A 15,634-nucleotide genomic window follows, 5' to 3' on the forward strand; every position below is an offset into this window, starting at 1 on the left:
TCTGGAAGAAGAGCATTGTAGACCAAGTGAACAGCAACTACAAAAGCCCTATGACAAGAGCATGTGTGCTGTATTTTTAAATGGCAAAGAGTACTTGCTCTTCAGGAGGTAGCCATTTGAAATGTGAGCGGGTACAAAGTGGTAAGAGGTGAGATAAGATCAGAGAAATGACAGGGCTGGGTCTTGTACAACTTCAACATTTTGAGTAAGTTGGGAAAGCATTAAAGGATTTTTAAGCAGAATAGCAGGATCATTCCGACTATAGTCAGAGGTAACAGTGAGAATTTAAGACAGGGAAACTAATTAGTAGGTTGTTGGAATAATCCTGCCAAGAAATTAAAGTGGCATGGACATAGATTTTAGAATTGGAAGTGTTACGAATCATAACTATATTTTGAAAGTGGGAATGAACAGCATATTGGGTATGAGAGAAACAAATCAAGGATGACTTTGAGGAGTCAAGGATGGACTGTTCAACTGGATGAATAACTGCTATTAACTGAGGTAGAAAAGACAAAGTTTGGAGGTGAAGGTGTGAACACTCAGGAATTTGTGGGTCTTTTTTTTAAGATTTCTATTTATTTTAAAGTTAGAAAGAGAGAAAGATCTTCCACACACTGCTTTATTCCCCAAATGGCTGCAACAGCTGGGACTGGTCTAGGCCAAAGCCAGGAGCCCAGAACTCTATCTGGGTCTTGGTGGCAGGGACCCAAGCACTTAGGCCGTCTTCCACTGCCTTCCTAAGTGTATTAGGGAGCTAGATCAGGAGCAGAGCAACTGGAACTGGAACTGGCACCCTCATTTGGGATGCCAGCTTTGCAAGCAGTGACTTAATTCATTATACCACAACACTGGCCCCAGGAGTTAGTAGGATGTCTGCCAGACATACAAAATAAAAATGTCACCAAGGCAGTTGTGGATATGAATCTGGAATTCATACCTGAGTTTGGGAATCTTAATTAAGCATAATAGGGGTAATCCGCATATAAATAATATCTTAAGCTCCCTTTAACATACCTGTAGAAAGAGAATAGGTGAGAACTCTTTGAAGGGGCCATCTCTGTGGCATAGCAGGTAAAGCCACTTGCCTGCAGTGCCAGCATCCCAAATGAGCGCCAGTTCAAGTCCTAGCTGCTCTACTTCCTATCCAACTCTCTGCTATGGCCTGGGAAATCTGTAGAAGATGGCCCAAGTCCTTGGGCCCCTGCACCCGTGTGGGAGACCCAGAAGAAGCTCCTGGCTCCTGACTTCAGATCGGCACAGCTCCAACTGTTGTACGACCAATCTCTCCACCTCTGCCTCTGCCTCTGCCTCTCCTTCTCTTTCTGTGTAACTCTGTCTTTCAAATAAATAAATCTTTAAAAAAAAAAAAACAACTCTTTGAAAGGGAGCCACTTCTAGAGTTTGAATTGATAAGATTCTGTATAGAATATTTTATATTTTGAGGGTTTCCTTTGTTTTTAATTCTAAATGCTGTTTTTTATTCTAGGTTGAATGTGAAAGCTTTCATTAGCAATGTGAAGACAGCTCTTGCAGCAACAAATCCAGTGAGTACATACCAGCATATATAGGAACTCTATAGCCATATTTGTGATTCTGTTCTGATTTGGAAAGTTCTTTTTGTTCTGTCTGACAGGCTGTGAGGACTTCTGCCATCACCCTACTTGGTGTGATGTATCTGTATGTTGGGCCTTCTTTGAGAATGTTTTTTGAAGATGAGAAGCCTGCCCTCCTATCCCAGATAGATGCAGAATTTGAGAAGGTAAAGATTCTACAAATGATAGAATCATTGATGGACTTCAAAATCTAGTATTAGTTAAAATTAAACCTTAAAATCTTTGGACTAAAGAATAGATATGTACTTGCTTTTGTATGCATGAAATATTCCTGAAAGAATTCATAAGAAATTGATGACTTTGTGAGGAAGAAAACTGGTTAGCTATGGTATGGCATGTGAGACTTTACTCTTTTTATCAAAGGATACAAAAGTGTATCTGTGGAATTTCAAACCATGTGAATTGCCTGTTCAAAAGGCACATTAAATGCAAGTCAAAAAATATTTACAATAAAAAAGTAACTTTTACCCTCCTTGAATTTACTTCTTGCCTGAAATTGCTCAGTGTTAGCAGACTTACTCTGTATTATCCTGGACATACAAGTCAAAAGACAGCTTTATGATTGAGGAGTCAGAGCAATAGGTTTGTATAAAAATAACATTTGCCGGTCCTGCGCCACGGCTCAATAGGTTCTAGTCCCAGTGCTCCTCTTCCAGTCCAGCTCTCTGCTATGGCCCGGGAATCCAGTGGAGGATGGCCCAAGTGCTTGGGCCCTGCACCTGCATGGGAGACCAGGAGAAGCACCTGGCTCCTGGCTTCAGATCAGCGCAGTGCGCTGGCCGCAGCACGCCGGCCGTGGCGGCCATTGGAGGGTGAACCAACGGCAAAAGGAAGGCCTTTCTCTCTGTCTCTCTCTCTCTCACTGTCCACTCTGCCTGTCAAAATAATAATAATAATAATAATAATAATAATAACATTTGCCATCTAGTCTCAAAATTAGAATCCAGAAAGGAATTAAAATACCTACTATGTTAATAAGTGTTTGTGAAGGAATGAGAAAGTTTAGCACAGATAGATACCTTCTCTAATTTGTTTGCTCTCATGTCCTCCAAGTTCATTTGCCTTGCTCATTCATGTGCACAGATGCAGGGACAAAGCTTGCCAGCTCCGACTAGAGGGCTATCCAAACATAGCACAAGTGGTGCAGAGGAAGGAGAAGATGCAGATGAACCAGATGATGGAACCAATGATGTTGTTGATCTTTTGCCAAGGACGGAGATCAGGTGGGTTTCAGTCTAATGTGGTTTATTTGATTCATTGTACTAACTTCTTAATGGTACCTTCTTTTTTAATTCCATAAAGGGAAGATGTATCAGTATTCCTTTATGAGTCTGTAATTAAAGGTTTTGTCTTCTGTTTTTCAGTGATAAAATCACTTCAGAGTTGGTGTCTAAAATTGGTGACAAGAATTGGAAGATCAGGAAAGAAGGCCTAGATGAAGTGGCAGGTATTATCAATGAAGCAAAATTTATCCAACCAAATATAGGTGAACTTCCAACTGCCTTGAAGGGTCGACTCAATGATTCTAATAAAATCTTGGTAAGTAGAGCAGATGTTTGTTCTTCTTTTTCCTCCCCACCCCCTGCTGCAGAAATTTCATTTTCAATGCAGCCTTCTCTAGCAAAAAAAAAGTGATCACTGTAATTTGTTGTGAACTAGAAATAGCTCCTTTATTTCTTGTGTGTCTCAATATATTGGTAGAGAGCAGATTTGTTAATTTTCATGGATCTCAAAATTTGCTTTTTATACGAATCCAGTATTAAATGTTTTTTATAAAACTATTTGCAATATATATAAATTGCTTGATTTCTGACTTTTAGATTTGGATTTTTATATCGGGATTTTCTTAAAATAGGATTTGCCTTACTTTAAAATTATAGAGAAACGTAATCTTTTATCTAAAATTCTAATAATCCAGTTTTATGAAGTGACGATAAAAGGTGCGACCACTGCCTAAAAATTATTCATAAGCTAATTAAAATAGTGTCACTGTCACAACAAGCTAACTTGCCAGTCTCTTTAGGTAGGCTAGAAATCTCCTACTGTATTGACCATATAGCAATATACTTAGAAAACTTTGAGCACTGGGGCCGGTGCTGTGGCGCAGTGGGTTAACGCCCTGGCCTGAGGCGCCAACATCCCATATGGGCACCGGTTCTAGTCCCGGCTGCTCCACTTCTGATCCAGCTCCCTACTGTGGCCTGGGATAGCAGTAGCGGATGGCCCGAGTCCTTGGGCCCCTGCACCTACATGGGAGAGCCGGAAGAGGCTCCTGGCTCCTGGCTTCTGATCGGCACAGTCCCGGCTGTTGCGACCAATTGGGGAGTGGACCAGCAGATGGAAGACCTCTCTCTCTCTCTCTCTCTCTGCCTCTCCTCTCTCTGTGTAACTCTGACTCTCAAGTAAAAAATAAATAAATCTTAAAAAAGAAAACTTTGAGTACATCTTGCTTGTGGTTTGAACATAACATGTTGGCTCTTTCCACTCAGGTGCAACAGACATTGAATATCCTCCAGCAGTTGGCAGTGGCCATGGGCCCAAACATCAAGCAGCATGTAAAGAACTTAGGCATTCCTATCATCACAGTCCTTGGGGACAGCAAGGTAAACCTAACTCTTCAACACAGCTCCCTTCTGGAATAGGCCAACCATATTCTGGGGCTAAGGATAACCCTCTTTCTTAGAGTACATGTGAAGCCTTTATAAACTTGATAAGGATCTTCTGGGGTCTTAAAACAAAGAATTCTATTCTTTAGCAGATATTCATGAACATTGTAATTTAGAGTTTTATAGTTTTATTTTACTAGTGTTTTAGTACATCTCTAGAACTAGTTTCTGTTTTAGAAAAGGTGGCTTCAAGAATGTTCATATGGACCTCCATTGTTGTTGTTCATAAATTGACCAGCTTTTCACCTGCTACCTCCAAGCTATAGTTGTTATTTGTCTGTTTCTCTTCTCCATTCAGAACAATGTTCGAGCTGCTGCCCTAGCGACTGTGAATGCTTGGGCAGAACAGACAGGCATGAAGGAATGGTTGGAGGGAGAAGATCTTTCTGAAGAGCTCAAAAAGGAGAATCCTTTCTTGAGGCAAGAGGTTAGTGCCATAAGTTGATCATTTACTCATGTATTTCACTTCCATATGGACTTGGACCTGCATAATAAACATTTATGTTTATACTGAGTTTCATTATAAAACAGTTAACAAAATGAAAGCATATTCCTGGAGCTTTTGTATTCATGTGTCTTTTTTTCCCTTTCACATGATTCTTTAATAATAAAACTTTTTAAAGGACTAGCCTTTAAATTGTCCCTTCTTGAACTTAAGTGGCAAAATTGGAGGATGATCTGATTGATTCAGAATATAAAAATAGAATTCAACATCAAAAATCCAACAATCCATCGTAGCAAAAGGATAAAGGAAAAAAGCCATATGATCAAAGCAATTGATGCAAAGAAAGCATTTAACAAAAATTTAACACCCATATCAGAAAGTTGATAATAGAATGAAAGCAGCTCACCTTAATAATCTGCAAGAAACCTCTACTTAATGATTAAAGACTGATTGCCGAAATTTCCTCTTAGATCTGGAACAAGGCAATGATATAGATTCTCACTATAGTTTTAATTCTACACAATAAGACAAGAAAAATATAAGTCATATTGATTGGAAAAAGAATAAACAGGGTTGTCTCTAATTGTAGATAACAAGACTACCTATACAGAAAGTCCTAAGAAATCTACAGGTAGACTCCTAAAACTAATCAGTGAGTTCAGGAAGATACAATCACACAAAAAGCATTCATATTATATTACAGTGAATGTGAAAAAACCAAAATTTGAAACACAATAGTACTTATAGTTGCTGTAGATGAAATGAAATCCTTAGGCATTTATATATACTTGACAAAACCAAGACAGAATGTAGTTCTGAAAATTGGAGTATGCTGATGGAAGAATTAAAAGAAGACCCTAAGTAAGTGCAGGGACATGCTGTGCTTGCCGATTGGATGACTCGATATAGTAGAGATATCAGTTCTCACCATATTGATCTATAGATAAAATTCCTATAAATTTCAGCAAGGTTTTTTACAAATAAACACAAGTTTATTCTAAAATTTATATGGGAAAGTATCCCCTAGAATAGCTAAAATAGTCTTGATAAAGAAGTAAAAACTGAGAGGACTCACTCCACCATATACAAAGGCACTGTAACCAAATGCCAATAAAACCAAGATACTGTGATAATGGGGACAAGAAGACAAGAGTAGAGATAGACATAAAGATCAGTGGGACAGAAGAGAAAACACAGATATAGGCCCACACTAATAAAATCAACTAACTTCTTGACAAAATTGCATTAATTCCATGGAGGAAGGAGTAACGTTTCATAAAATGACTCTGAGTGATTGGACATCCCTAGACAAAAAAATGACCAAAAAAGTTAAGGTAAACATTATATCTTACACAAAAATTAACTGAAAACAACAATGTACTTAAACATAAAAGTATGAAAACTTTTAAAAGATAATATAGAAAATCCTTAAGATTGGCAAGGAATTTTTAGACTGAAACCGCAAGCCAAAAAGAAAAATTGATAGTACAGAGTTTAAGTCCCACCTCCACTTCTGATGCAGCTTCCTGTTAACTCATACCATAGGAGGCAGAATATGATAGCTCAAGTACCTGGGTCCCTGCCACACACATTGGGAGACCTGGATGGAGTTCCTAGCTCCTGGCTTCAGCCTGGCCCAGCCTTGGCTATTGTGGGAATTTGGGAATAAAACTACAGATTGGAAATCTCTGTGGCCCTCTCTATTGTTCTGCCTTTCAAATTAAAACATACACACATACGTACAAACTATACATGCAGTTAACATATGATCTGTCAATTTTGTGTTGAGCATATATTCCAGAAAAGATGAAAATTAATGTCCACAAATAAATCTATACAAAAATGTTCATAACAGCTTAATTTATAATAGCTAAAAATGGGGATATAGCTCAGGGGTAGAGAATTTGACTGCGTATTGGCCAAAAACCAGAAACAGCTCAGATAAACTTCAACAAGTAATTAAACAAATTTATACATCCTTACATGGAAATACTATTTAATAGTAAGGAACAAGTTGTTGATATTTGCAACAATTTGGAATCATGCTGCATGATAAAAGTTTCATATGGTTACATATTGTGTGATTCCATTTATATCAGTATTTAAGATGAAATGAAGTACAGATTAGAAATTGCCAGGTTTTAAGGAATTGGAAAAGGAAGAGCATTATAAAAGTGATTATAAAAGAGCAACACGAGGAATCCTTATGATGGAACTGTTCAAAATCTTGACTGTGGGGGAAAGTGTACTAAGATACACATGATAAGGTAAACTAAATGCATATATATAAATGAATGCAAGTAAAACTGAAGAAACAGAAGTAAAATCAGTGGTTTCTATCAATGTCAGGATCCTGGCTGTTATATTGTAGTATAGTTTTGTAGAGTGCCAGTGATAGAAGAAACTGGGTAAAAGATGCATGGCATCTTTTTTTTTTTTTTTTTTTTTTTTCAAAGTGTTATTTATTTGAGAGTTACAGAGAGAAAGGAAGAGACAGAGAGAGAGGTCTTCCACCCACTGGTTCATTCCCCAGATGGCCACAACGGCTGGAGCTGGGCTGATCTGAAGCCAGGAACCAGGAGCTTCTTCTAGGTCTCCCATGTGCAGGGGTGCAGGGGTGCAGGGGTCCAAGCCCTTGGGTCATCTTCTACTGCTTTTCCAGGCCATAGGCGGAGAGCTGGATCAGAAGAGGAGCAGCTAGGACACTAACCGGTGACTATATGGGATGCTGGCACCATAAGGCGGAGCCTTAGCCTACTATGCCAGAGCACCGGCCCCTATATTCTTATAACTGCAATGAATCTCAATTATTAATAAAATTTCAGTTAAATCAAATATGAAATATTTTAGAATTGTAGGAAAAAACTCAGTGTAAGACAGAAAATAGAAATCCTGATGGAATTTGGCACCTTCTGATCAAATGATTGTTTTCAGTCTTCTACAACTAAATATTTCTTAGAATATGAAAAGCAGTTAAGTAACAGTTATTCATCTTTAAAAAGCCTTAAGAACTCCCAAGTATTTGTGCTTTGTAATTAACACCTACATATGGCTCAAAGAACATGTTCTTAAGGATAATTGTCATCATTGCATATATTATTTATATGTAGCATAGTTCTTGAGCGATGAAAAGTACTTATTTCATATTGGAAATCATAAAATAAGAGCTAATTCACAGTGTTCAGGACTAATGAGACCATTGAGTCAAACCATAAATAATAACAGTTTTCCAATTGAAGTGTGTAACTTTATTTCTTTTGGCAGCTTCTGGGCTGGCTGGCTGAGAAACTGCCTACTCTTCGTTCCACCCCCACAGACCTTATCCTTTGTGTTCCTCAACTCTACTCCTGCCTAGAAGATCGAAATGGAGATGTGCGAAAGAAGGCCCAGGATGCTTTGCCATTCTTCATGATGCATTTAGGATATGAAAAAATGGCCAAGGCTACTGGGAAACTAAAGGTATTACTTCTTGTTGCTGCTGCTATTCCAAGCCATTAGAAAAATATTGAACAGGAATTTATGTAAGCAGAAGATCATATTACCTCCTATTGATACTGCTATGAGTATCAGTTTGAAATCCTAATGAGAGCAAAAATTAAATACCTAGCAGTGTAGAACTTATAAGAATCTACTGATTCCACAGGAGTGAAAACTGACCTTCTAGAACTGTAACTATTTTAGTGTGACATCATAATGTGTGTTACTTTACTTGTACCATTTGCTGCCTGTCTGCATTGGTATATCATAACTAAGAACATCGTTTATGTGACCTTTCATTTATGTTATATTGTCTCCCTAGCCAACTTCTAAAGATCAGGTATTGGCCATGCTAGAGAAAGCCAAAGCTAACATGCCAGCCAAACCTGCCGCACCTGGTAAAGCAACATCCAAACCAATGGGAGGGTCAGCTCCAGCCAAATTCCAGCCTGCATCAGGTAACTAGGGTTAAAGAAGAAACAGCCTGAGGTTAGCTCTGACACAGCATTCAGTGTTTCTTTTTTCATCACATTTCCTCACAGCCCAAGCCTCTCCCACTCCCACCACCACCTCTCTCACGCAATTATATCAGATCTGTGCTGCAAGTATGAAGACTAACTTGATCTCTTAAGTCCAAACAGGCATTTTGGTGTAACTCATTGAAATATCCCTTCCTCAAAGTGTTCCATCCTCTTTTTAAGGTGTCGTAACTTATATTCTGCCACTGTATATTGAAGTTAGAGGAACTGGGAACATGTAGCTTAATACACTTTGTTAATGGTTGTGGAAACCCAAAGAGATTAGGTCAGATAGCCAGTGCCTGAACCAGCATAGAATTCCACTTAGTTGCGAGTGTGTTTCCCTTCCATAGCAGTCAGCCATCTGCTAATCCCTTCTAAAATTTACTAATCTTCTTTTAGGAGAGATTCTTGATTTCTTCATTCTGATGTTAAACATCCATAATGGGGCCAGTGTTGTAATGCAGTGTTGTAAGCTGCCTACCACAATGCCAGCATCTCTTGAGCTCCCATTCAAGTTCTGGCTGCTCCACTTCCAATTCTGTGCTCTGCTAATGTCCCTGGGAGCTCTGTGGAAGATGAGCCAAATACTTGGACCCTTGCTGCCCATGCAGAAACCTGGATGGAGTTCCAGGCTCCTAGTGTCGACCTAGCTGTCCATTTGGGGAGTGAATCAGTCAATGGATGATTTCTCTCTGTCTTTCCTCTTTCTGTAATTCTGCTTTTCAAATAAATAAATAAATCTTAAAAGTCCATAATGTAAGCCGGTGCCACGGCTCACTAGGCTAATCCTCCGCCTGCTGCGCCGGCACCCCAAGGATGGTCCAAGTGCTTGGGCCCTGCACCCGCATGGGAGACCAGGAGGAATCACCTGGCTCCTGGCTTCAGGATCGGTGCAGTGCCAGTTGTAGCGGCCATTTTGGGGGGTGAACCAACAGAAGGAAGACCTTTCTCTCTGTCTCTCTCTCTCTCACTGTCTAACTCTGCCTGTCAAAAAAAAAAAAAAGTCCATAATGTATAACATATAACCACTTCATTTCCAGACTTCTTTCTTAAACAATATTCTTCTTTAGTGGAATAGAAACTATTGATATTACAAAGTTGGAAATTTTGCATGTGTAAAAGTCCATGGTATCAAAGTACATATTCAATTAAAAATTTTATCAGAATCCTATTTTATAGAAGATATTTAATATCAAAAGTCACAGTCCCTACCCTTGAAGTATCAGCCTGGCAAAAAGGCTTTTTTTAAAACTTACTTAGGGGTCGTGCTGTGGTGCAGCAGGTTAACGCCCTGGCATGAAGTGCCGGCATCCCATATGGGCACCTGTTTGAGACCCGGTTGGAAGAGAAAGATTAAGGAATAAAAATATGACTGAAAACACTTTGGAAATTGATACATATATGGCTAAAGGCTTTCTCATCATCTGTATATTTAACCACCCAGAGAATAGAGTGATGTTAGGTAAGAGTTCACATTTATAACACGTCCTTTTTTTCTTGAAGCGCCTGTTGAAGATGCTGTTTCCAACACTGTAGAACCCAAGCCTGATCCCAAAAAGGCCAAAGCTCCAGGAGTTTCCTCTAAAGTAAAGGTATGTTAGCTCTGCACACATAGATGTACATTTGCTTGTAGGTGTGTTTTGTACGCTGAGTCTTCCTACTAGGAAAGATCCTATTATATATGAAAGAATATCACCATTCTGGATAGTGTCAGATTATCAGGTTTCATCAAGTTTCTGCAGCTTATTTATAAAAATTCCCAAAAGAAACATCCTGCTCTCAAGAAATACTGTTTTAGTTCCTGTCACGCTTATCTCTGGGGAATATTTGCAGTAGTGAAAAGGGAAGGAAAGCATATAGGGATGGCAGAATAAATGCTTAATGCTGACTTGGATTTGAGCAAAGGAAGGTTATCAGCTTCCTTCAAATTTGACAGTTAAGTCATCCTACTAGAAGGTGTTCTGATTAGTCTGCAAGGAAATAACTTTTGTCCCTAAACCAGTGGGATTTATTTTGATGCGTTACCAATCCTGTCAATGTCTCAGACTGGTGTTCATATGGGATCCCAGTGTTGTATACCAGAACTGTGCTGCAAGTATGAAGACTAACTTGATCTCTTAAGTCCAAATAGGCATTTTGGTGTAACTCATTGAAATATCCCTTCCTCAAAGTGTTCCATCCTCTTTCTAAGGTGTCCACAACTTATTTTCTGGATAATTTAAAGAATTGTGTTCAAATGCTCAACTTTAAAAACCCCCTGAGTGATTTTTTAATTTAATTTGGGGAAGCACAGCAGATTGTCATAAGTTCTGAAATCAAGATTCTGAGTTGGTTGCTATATTCAGTGGAAAATTGTATAACTATATGATTAATAGTAACTCTAAATAGAGGAAACTATTTGATTAATTCTATGTAATTCAGGAAAACATAGAGGAGTAGGGACTTTTGTTAGCCAGTGCATGTGTTATTGCACCCCCATCAAAGGGTGGGCTCCCTTTACCTCATTGCATTCATTTTGGTGGATAATTATCTTCTAAACTATCCAATACATTGCTCTTTTCCTATCTTCCCTGTCCTCATTCCAAATTCTAACAAGTGCTTATTTTAGTGTTTTGATCACAAGTGCTCTGAAGTATTTTTGGCTACAAAAAATTTTCCAGTCTTTTGCAATATACAATGCAGTTTCACATAACTGATCTCATATTTGTTTTGACTGAATGACTTCAATGTTCCAACCAGAAAGAAATTCTAGCTAACTAGAAATGGTGAACTCTTGCAGCATTTGTAATAACCGTGATTCAATAATGAAATTCAAATTTTATTTCAAGGGTGCTGTTGTTCACATTTCCTTTCCTTCTGATAGAGATTCTAAGTCTTCAGCTATTTTTTAAAACTTAGTTACTTAAGTATTTTTGTTTCTAGCACCTTTCTCAAGAAACAGGTTCAAAAGGTATCCCATTGTACTGCTGTGAGGTACACTTAAATTTGGAGAGAAGCAGAAAAGCTTTCTCAGCTAAGTAATGCTAATATGTAAATGGTATTTGAAATGTCACTAATATGGAAAGTTACAGTGTTGAAAAAAGCTGGACTGGAAATGGAGCAGTCAGGCCTCGAACCGGTGCCCAATGAGATGCCAGCACCATAGGCTGCAGTTTAAGCTGCTGTGCCACAATGCCAACCCCCTGAATAAATCTTTAACAAGGAAAAGAAAGTAGTCTGTGATCCAGACTAATGCTATAAAATAGCAGCTTTTCCAGCTATATTGCATGCCAGTCCAAGAACTATCCAACAATTATTTAAGAATGACATTAGAAACATTTCTAGAAAAGCTGTATAAAAACATGATTAGATGCAAATTCTGTGACTGCTATTTCATGTGGCCTATGATGTAGAGGGTGGTAATTTCTAATGTGCCCTTTCAGTGGCAACAGTAGCATATTCCCCAGGAGAAATGATATAGCTAATCAGTATTCTCTGAATGGGATTGTAGAGTGCACAAGGAAAGAAAGTACCGAGCAAAACCAGCCTAAAGGAAGATGAAGACAAATCTGGGCCTATTTTTATTGTTGTTCCAAATGGAAAGGAGCAAAGGATGAAGGATGAAAAAGGATTGAAGGTAAGGAAGGGATACAGGTTTTCAAGAGTTTTTGCATGTTTTCATTTTGTTAAGCAAAGTTAATTTTGCTTTTTGAAAATCTTAATTGTGAAATATTTCATATTTATTATTGTGAAATATCTAGTAATTATCTGAATCTTTTGCTTATAAAAAGATTATTTTATGGAAGCATTAATTTCCTATTATAGAAACTACAGAATGGAACTATTTGCTTAATTTTTATCTAAATAAAAAAAAGTATTTAGTAGTTTTTGGTGTTTTATTTTTGTATTTTTTTAAATCAAAGAATGAAGATATCCATTGATTTTTTTTTTTTTAAATCAACTGAACATAAGTAATGGGCTGGCTTCTTTAATTTTTTTTTTTTAATAAAGGCTTTTATTTATTTGAAAGAGTCAGAGAGAGAGGGAGAGAAAGATCTATCTTCTGTCCACCAGTACACTCCCCAAATAGCCACAGTGGCTGGAGCTGGCCTGTTTCAAAGCCAGCAGTTTCTTCTGGGTCTCCCACAAGAGTGACAGGGGCCTAAGAGCTTGGTCATCTTCTGCTGATTTCCCAGGCACATTAGCAGGGAGCTGGATTGGAAATGGAGCAGCCAAGACTCAAACTGGTGTTCATATGGGATCCCAGTGTTGTAGGCAGCAGCTCTTACCCACTTCACCATGACACTGATCCCTAATCATTTGGTACATGGTGTCTTTTTTTTTTTTTTTTTTTAAGATTTATTTATTTATTTGAAAGAGTTAGAGAGAGAGAGGTCTTCCATCTGCTGGTTCACTCCCTAGATGACCGCAACAGCTGGAGCTTTGCCAATCCGAAGCCAGGAGCCAGGAGCTTCTTCCAGGTCTCTCACGTGGGTGCAGGGGCCCAAGGACTTGGACCATCTTCTACTGCTCTCCCAGGCCGTAGAAGAGAGCTGGATCAGAAGTAGAGCAGTCGGGACTTGATCTGGCACCCATATGGAATGCCGGCACCGCAGGCAGCGGCCTTACCCGCTACACCACAGCGCCGGCCCCTAAATAAGATTCTTTACCTCATTTCAATTGAACACATTATAACCTCTTTTTACTTTGTGTGTGCTGTTTTGTTTTTCAGGTGCTGAAGTGGAATTTTACTGCCCCTCGGGACGAATACATCGAGCAGCTAAAGACTCAGATGTCTAGTTGTGTGGCTAAATGGTTACAAGATGAGATGTTTCACTCAGACTTCCAGCATCATAACAAAGCCCTGGCCGTCATGGTTGATGTAAGTCTGTGTTAGATAAATATACACATCTCAGGCAAAACTGAAAATACTGAGCCTATGAAATAACAAGAAGTTTGCATGACTTGAAAAGGCTGTAGAATACACCATGTTCTCTGTTTTTACAGCTGTCTTAAATTATTTGATAGACTGTGTTTATATCTTTTAGTTCTTAATTGGAGACTTAAAAAAATCTTTTCTTTTTGCACTGCATTAAAATTTAAAGGTACTTTGCCTGATGGAACGTATGTTTTTATACACTCTTATTTGTGGGAGTTTTGTTTTGTTTTGAAGCACTTGGAGAGTGAAAAAGAAGGTGTCATTGGTTGCCTGGATCTCATCTTGAAATGGCTTACCCTACGGTTTTTTGACACCAATACAAGCGTCCTGATGAAAGCACTAGAATATTTAAAATTGCTCTTCACTCTGCTAAGTGAGGAGGAATATCATCTGACTGAGAATGAAGCCGCTTCCTTCATTCCCTATCTCATTCTCAAGGTAATTTGTTGTTCTCACTCCAGGGAACTGCTTAAACTTTCAGCTGACCTTACTTGTCCTAATACTCACCTTTCAAGATGTCGTAATGCCTAGGAGAGACCATTGCTACTCAGAAAAGGCTTCACTTAATCATTGTTTTTCTTGTTGGTTAGGTTGGAGAACCAAAGGATGTCATTCGTAAAGATGTTCGTGCCATCCTGAACCGGATGTGCCTTGTCTACCCAGCCAGCAAGATGTTCCCCTTCATCATGGAAGGAACCAAATCCAAAAACTCTAAGCAAAGAGCAGGTAAAGTAAACAATTTAAATTGAGACACAAATCCTTGCCACTGTGACCCCTGAAGAAATAGTTTGTAGATGAACAGGGACATCTCCTTGGTGTCTGTTTAATGGATTCCAACTTTCTGATTTAGACTGTGAGAGTGATGAGTTGCACACTGGTGGAGCCATAGTATCAGGTGATACAGGCACCACTCAGTACCACCCTGGTGACAAAATCAAGTGCACAGGGGCCATCTGACTCACAGGCATTCCTTTCTTTCAGGGACAGCACTTACTGTAACACCATTGTTTTGTTGCTTTGGCATTAAACACGAGAAAATTTTAGACTGAACCAGAATAAGATTTTAGTCCTTCATACAGGCCAAAGGAAATCTATCTAGCAAGGATAAACCTCTATGCCAAATGTGTGTTGAGTCTCATTAATCTAGCCTTTCTCCACCAACAGAGTGCCTGGAAGAGCTGGGGTGTCTGGTCGAGTCCTATGGCATGAATGTTTGCCAGCCAACCCCAGGAAAAGCCTTAAAGGAGATAGCTATTCACATAGGAGACCGTGACAATGCTGTACGCAATGCTGCCCTCAACACCATTGTAACTGTGTACAATGTACATGGGGATCAGGTGTTCAAACTGATTGGAAATGTGAGTGATTTTTCTTAGCATTTAGCATGTTGTGAAAAGAACTGCAAGATCTCTTAGGTGTCAGCTTTCCTGCCATCTCAACTGCAACTAAGATTTTAACCTCTGATAGCACACTCAGCCCAGCAGTGCATTGTAAAGTCCAGACAGAACTCTGGGGCGTCTTTGCCTGTTGTTGGACGTGGAGGCTGTGTTTACTGGACATGACATTTTCTTTTCCGGGCATTCTATTCATAGCAGTTTGCTTTAGATATGAATGCTATTTTTGAATCAAGAAATCTGAGCTAGTTTAGGGTTTAAATTCTGCCTGGCAATCTGCTCTGTAAATTTTTTTAAAGATTTATATATTATTTATTTGAAAGGCAGAGTTACAGAAAAGCAGAGGCAGAGAGAGAGATCTTCCACCCGCTGGTTCACTCCCCAGATGGCCACAATGGCCGGAGCTGTGCCGATCTGAAGCCAGGAGCCAGGATCCTCCTTGGAATCTCCCACGTGGGCTCAGGGGCCCAAGGACCTGGGCCATCCTCCGTTGCCTTCCCAGGCCATAACAGAGAGCTGGACTGCAAGTGGAGTAGCCGGAACTCAAACCGGCACCCATATGGGATGCTGGCACTGCAGGTGATGGCCTTCCCCGCT

General features: G+C 39.2%; 1 protein-coding gene and 1 non-coding gene across 5 annotated transcripts in view; both read left to right on the forward strand.

Moving 5' to 3' along the window:
• Nucleotides 1-15,634, forward strand: part of CKAP5 (cytoskeleton associated protein 5) — a 112,662-nt gene that overhangs the window by 75,857 nt on the left and 21,171 nt on the right. For all 4 annotated transcript variants that reach the window (XM_008270443.4, XM_051826308.2, XM_002709083.5 and 1 more), the window contains exons 19-32: nucleotides 1,490-1,547; nucleotides 1,637-1,762; nucleotides 2,700-2,839; nucleotides 2,981-3,155; nucleotides 4,106-4,219; nucleotides 4,581-4,709; nucleotides 7,992-8,186; nucleotides 8,527-8,662; nucleotides 10,229-10,317; nucleotides 12,216-12,341; nucleotides 13,437-13,586; nucleotides 13,878-14,081; nucleotides 14,234-14,369; nucleotides 14,808-15,001. In XM_008270443.4, coding sequence (XP_008268665.1) covers nucleotides 1,490-1,547; nucleotides 1,637-1,762; nucleotides 2,700-2,839; nucleotides 2,981-3,155; nucleotides 4,106-4,219; nucleotides 4,581-4,709; nucleotides 7,992-8,186; nucleotides 8,527-8,662; nucleotides 10,229-10,317; nucleotides 12,216-12,341; nucleotides 13,437-13,586; nucleotides 13,878-14,081; nucleotides 14,234-14,369; nucleotides 14,808-15,001 — 1,972 coding nt within the window. The remainder of the gene's footprint in view (nucleotides 1-1,489; nucleotides 1,548-1,636; nucleotides 1,763-2,699; nucleotides 2,840-2,980; nucleotides 3,156-4,105; nucleotides 4,220-4,580; nucleotides 4,710-7,991; nucleotides 8,187-8,526; nucleotides 8,663-10,228; nucleotides 10,318-12,215; nucleotides 12,342-13,436; nucleotides 13,587-13,877; nucleotides 14,082-14,233; nucleotides 14,370-14,807; nucleotides 15,002-15,634) is intronic.
• Nucleotides 14,496-14,606, forward strand: LOC127485272 (small nucleolar RNA SNORD67). The gene has a single exon (XR_007912392.1). It is a non-coding gene; the product is annotated as a small nucleolar RNA SNORD67 (small nucleolar RNA).

This window comes from Oryctolagus cuniculus, chromosome 1 (genome assembly GCF_964237555.1).
Source record: "Oryctolagus cuniculus chromosome 1, mOryCun1.1, whole genome shotgun sequence".
In the NCBI taxonomy this organism is placed as follows: Eukaryota; Metazoa; Chordata; class Mammalia; order Lagomorpha; family Leporidae; genus Oryctolagus; species Oryctolagus cuniculus.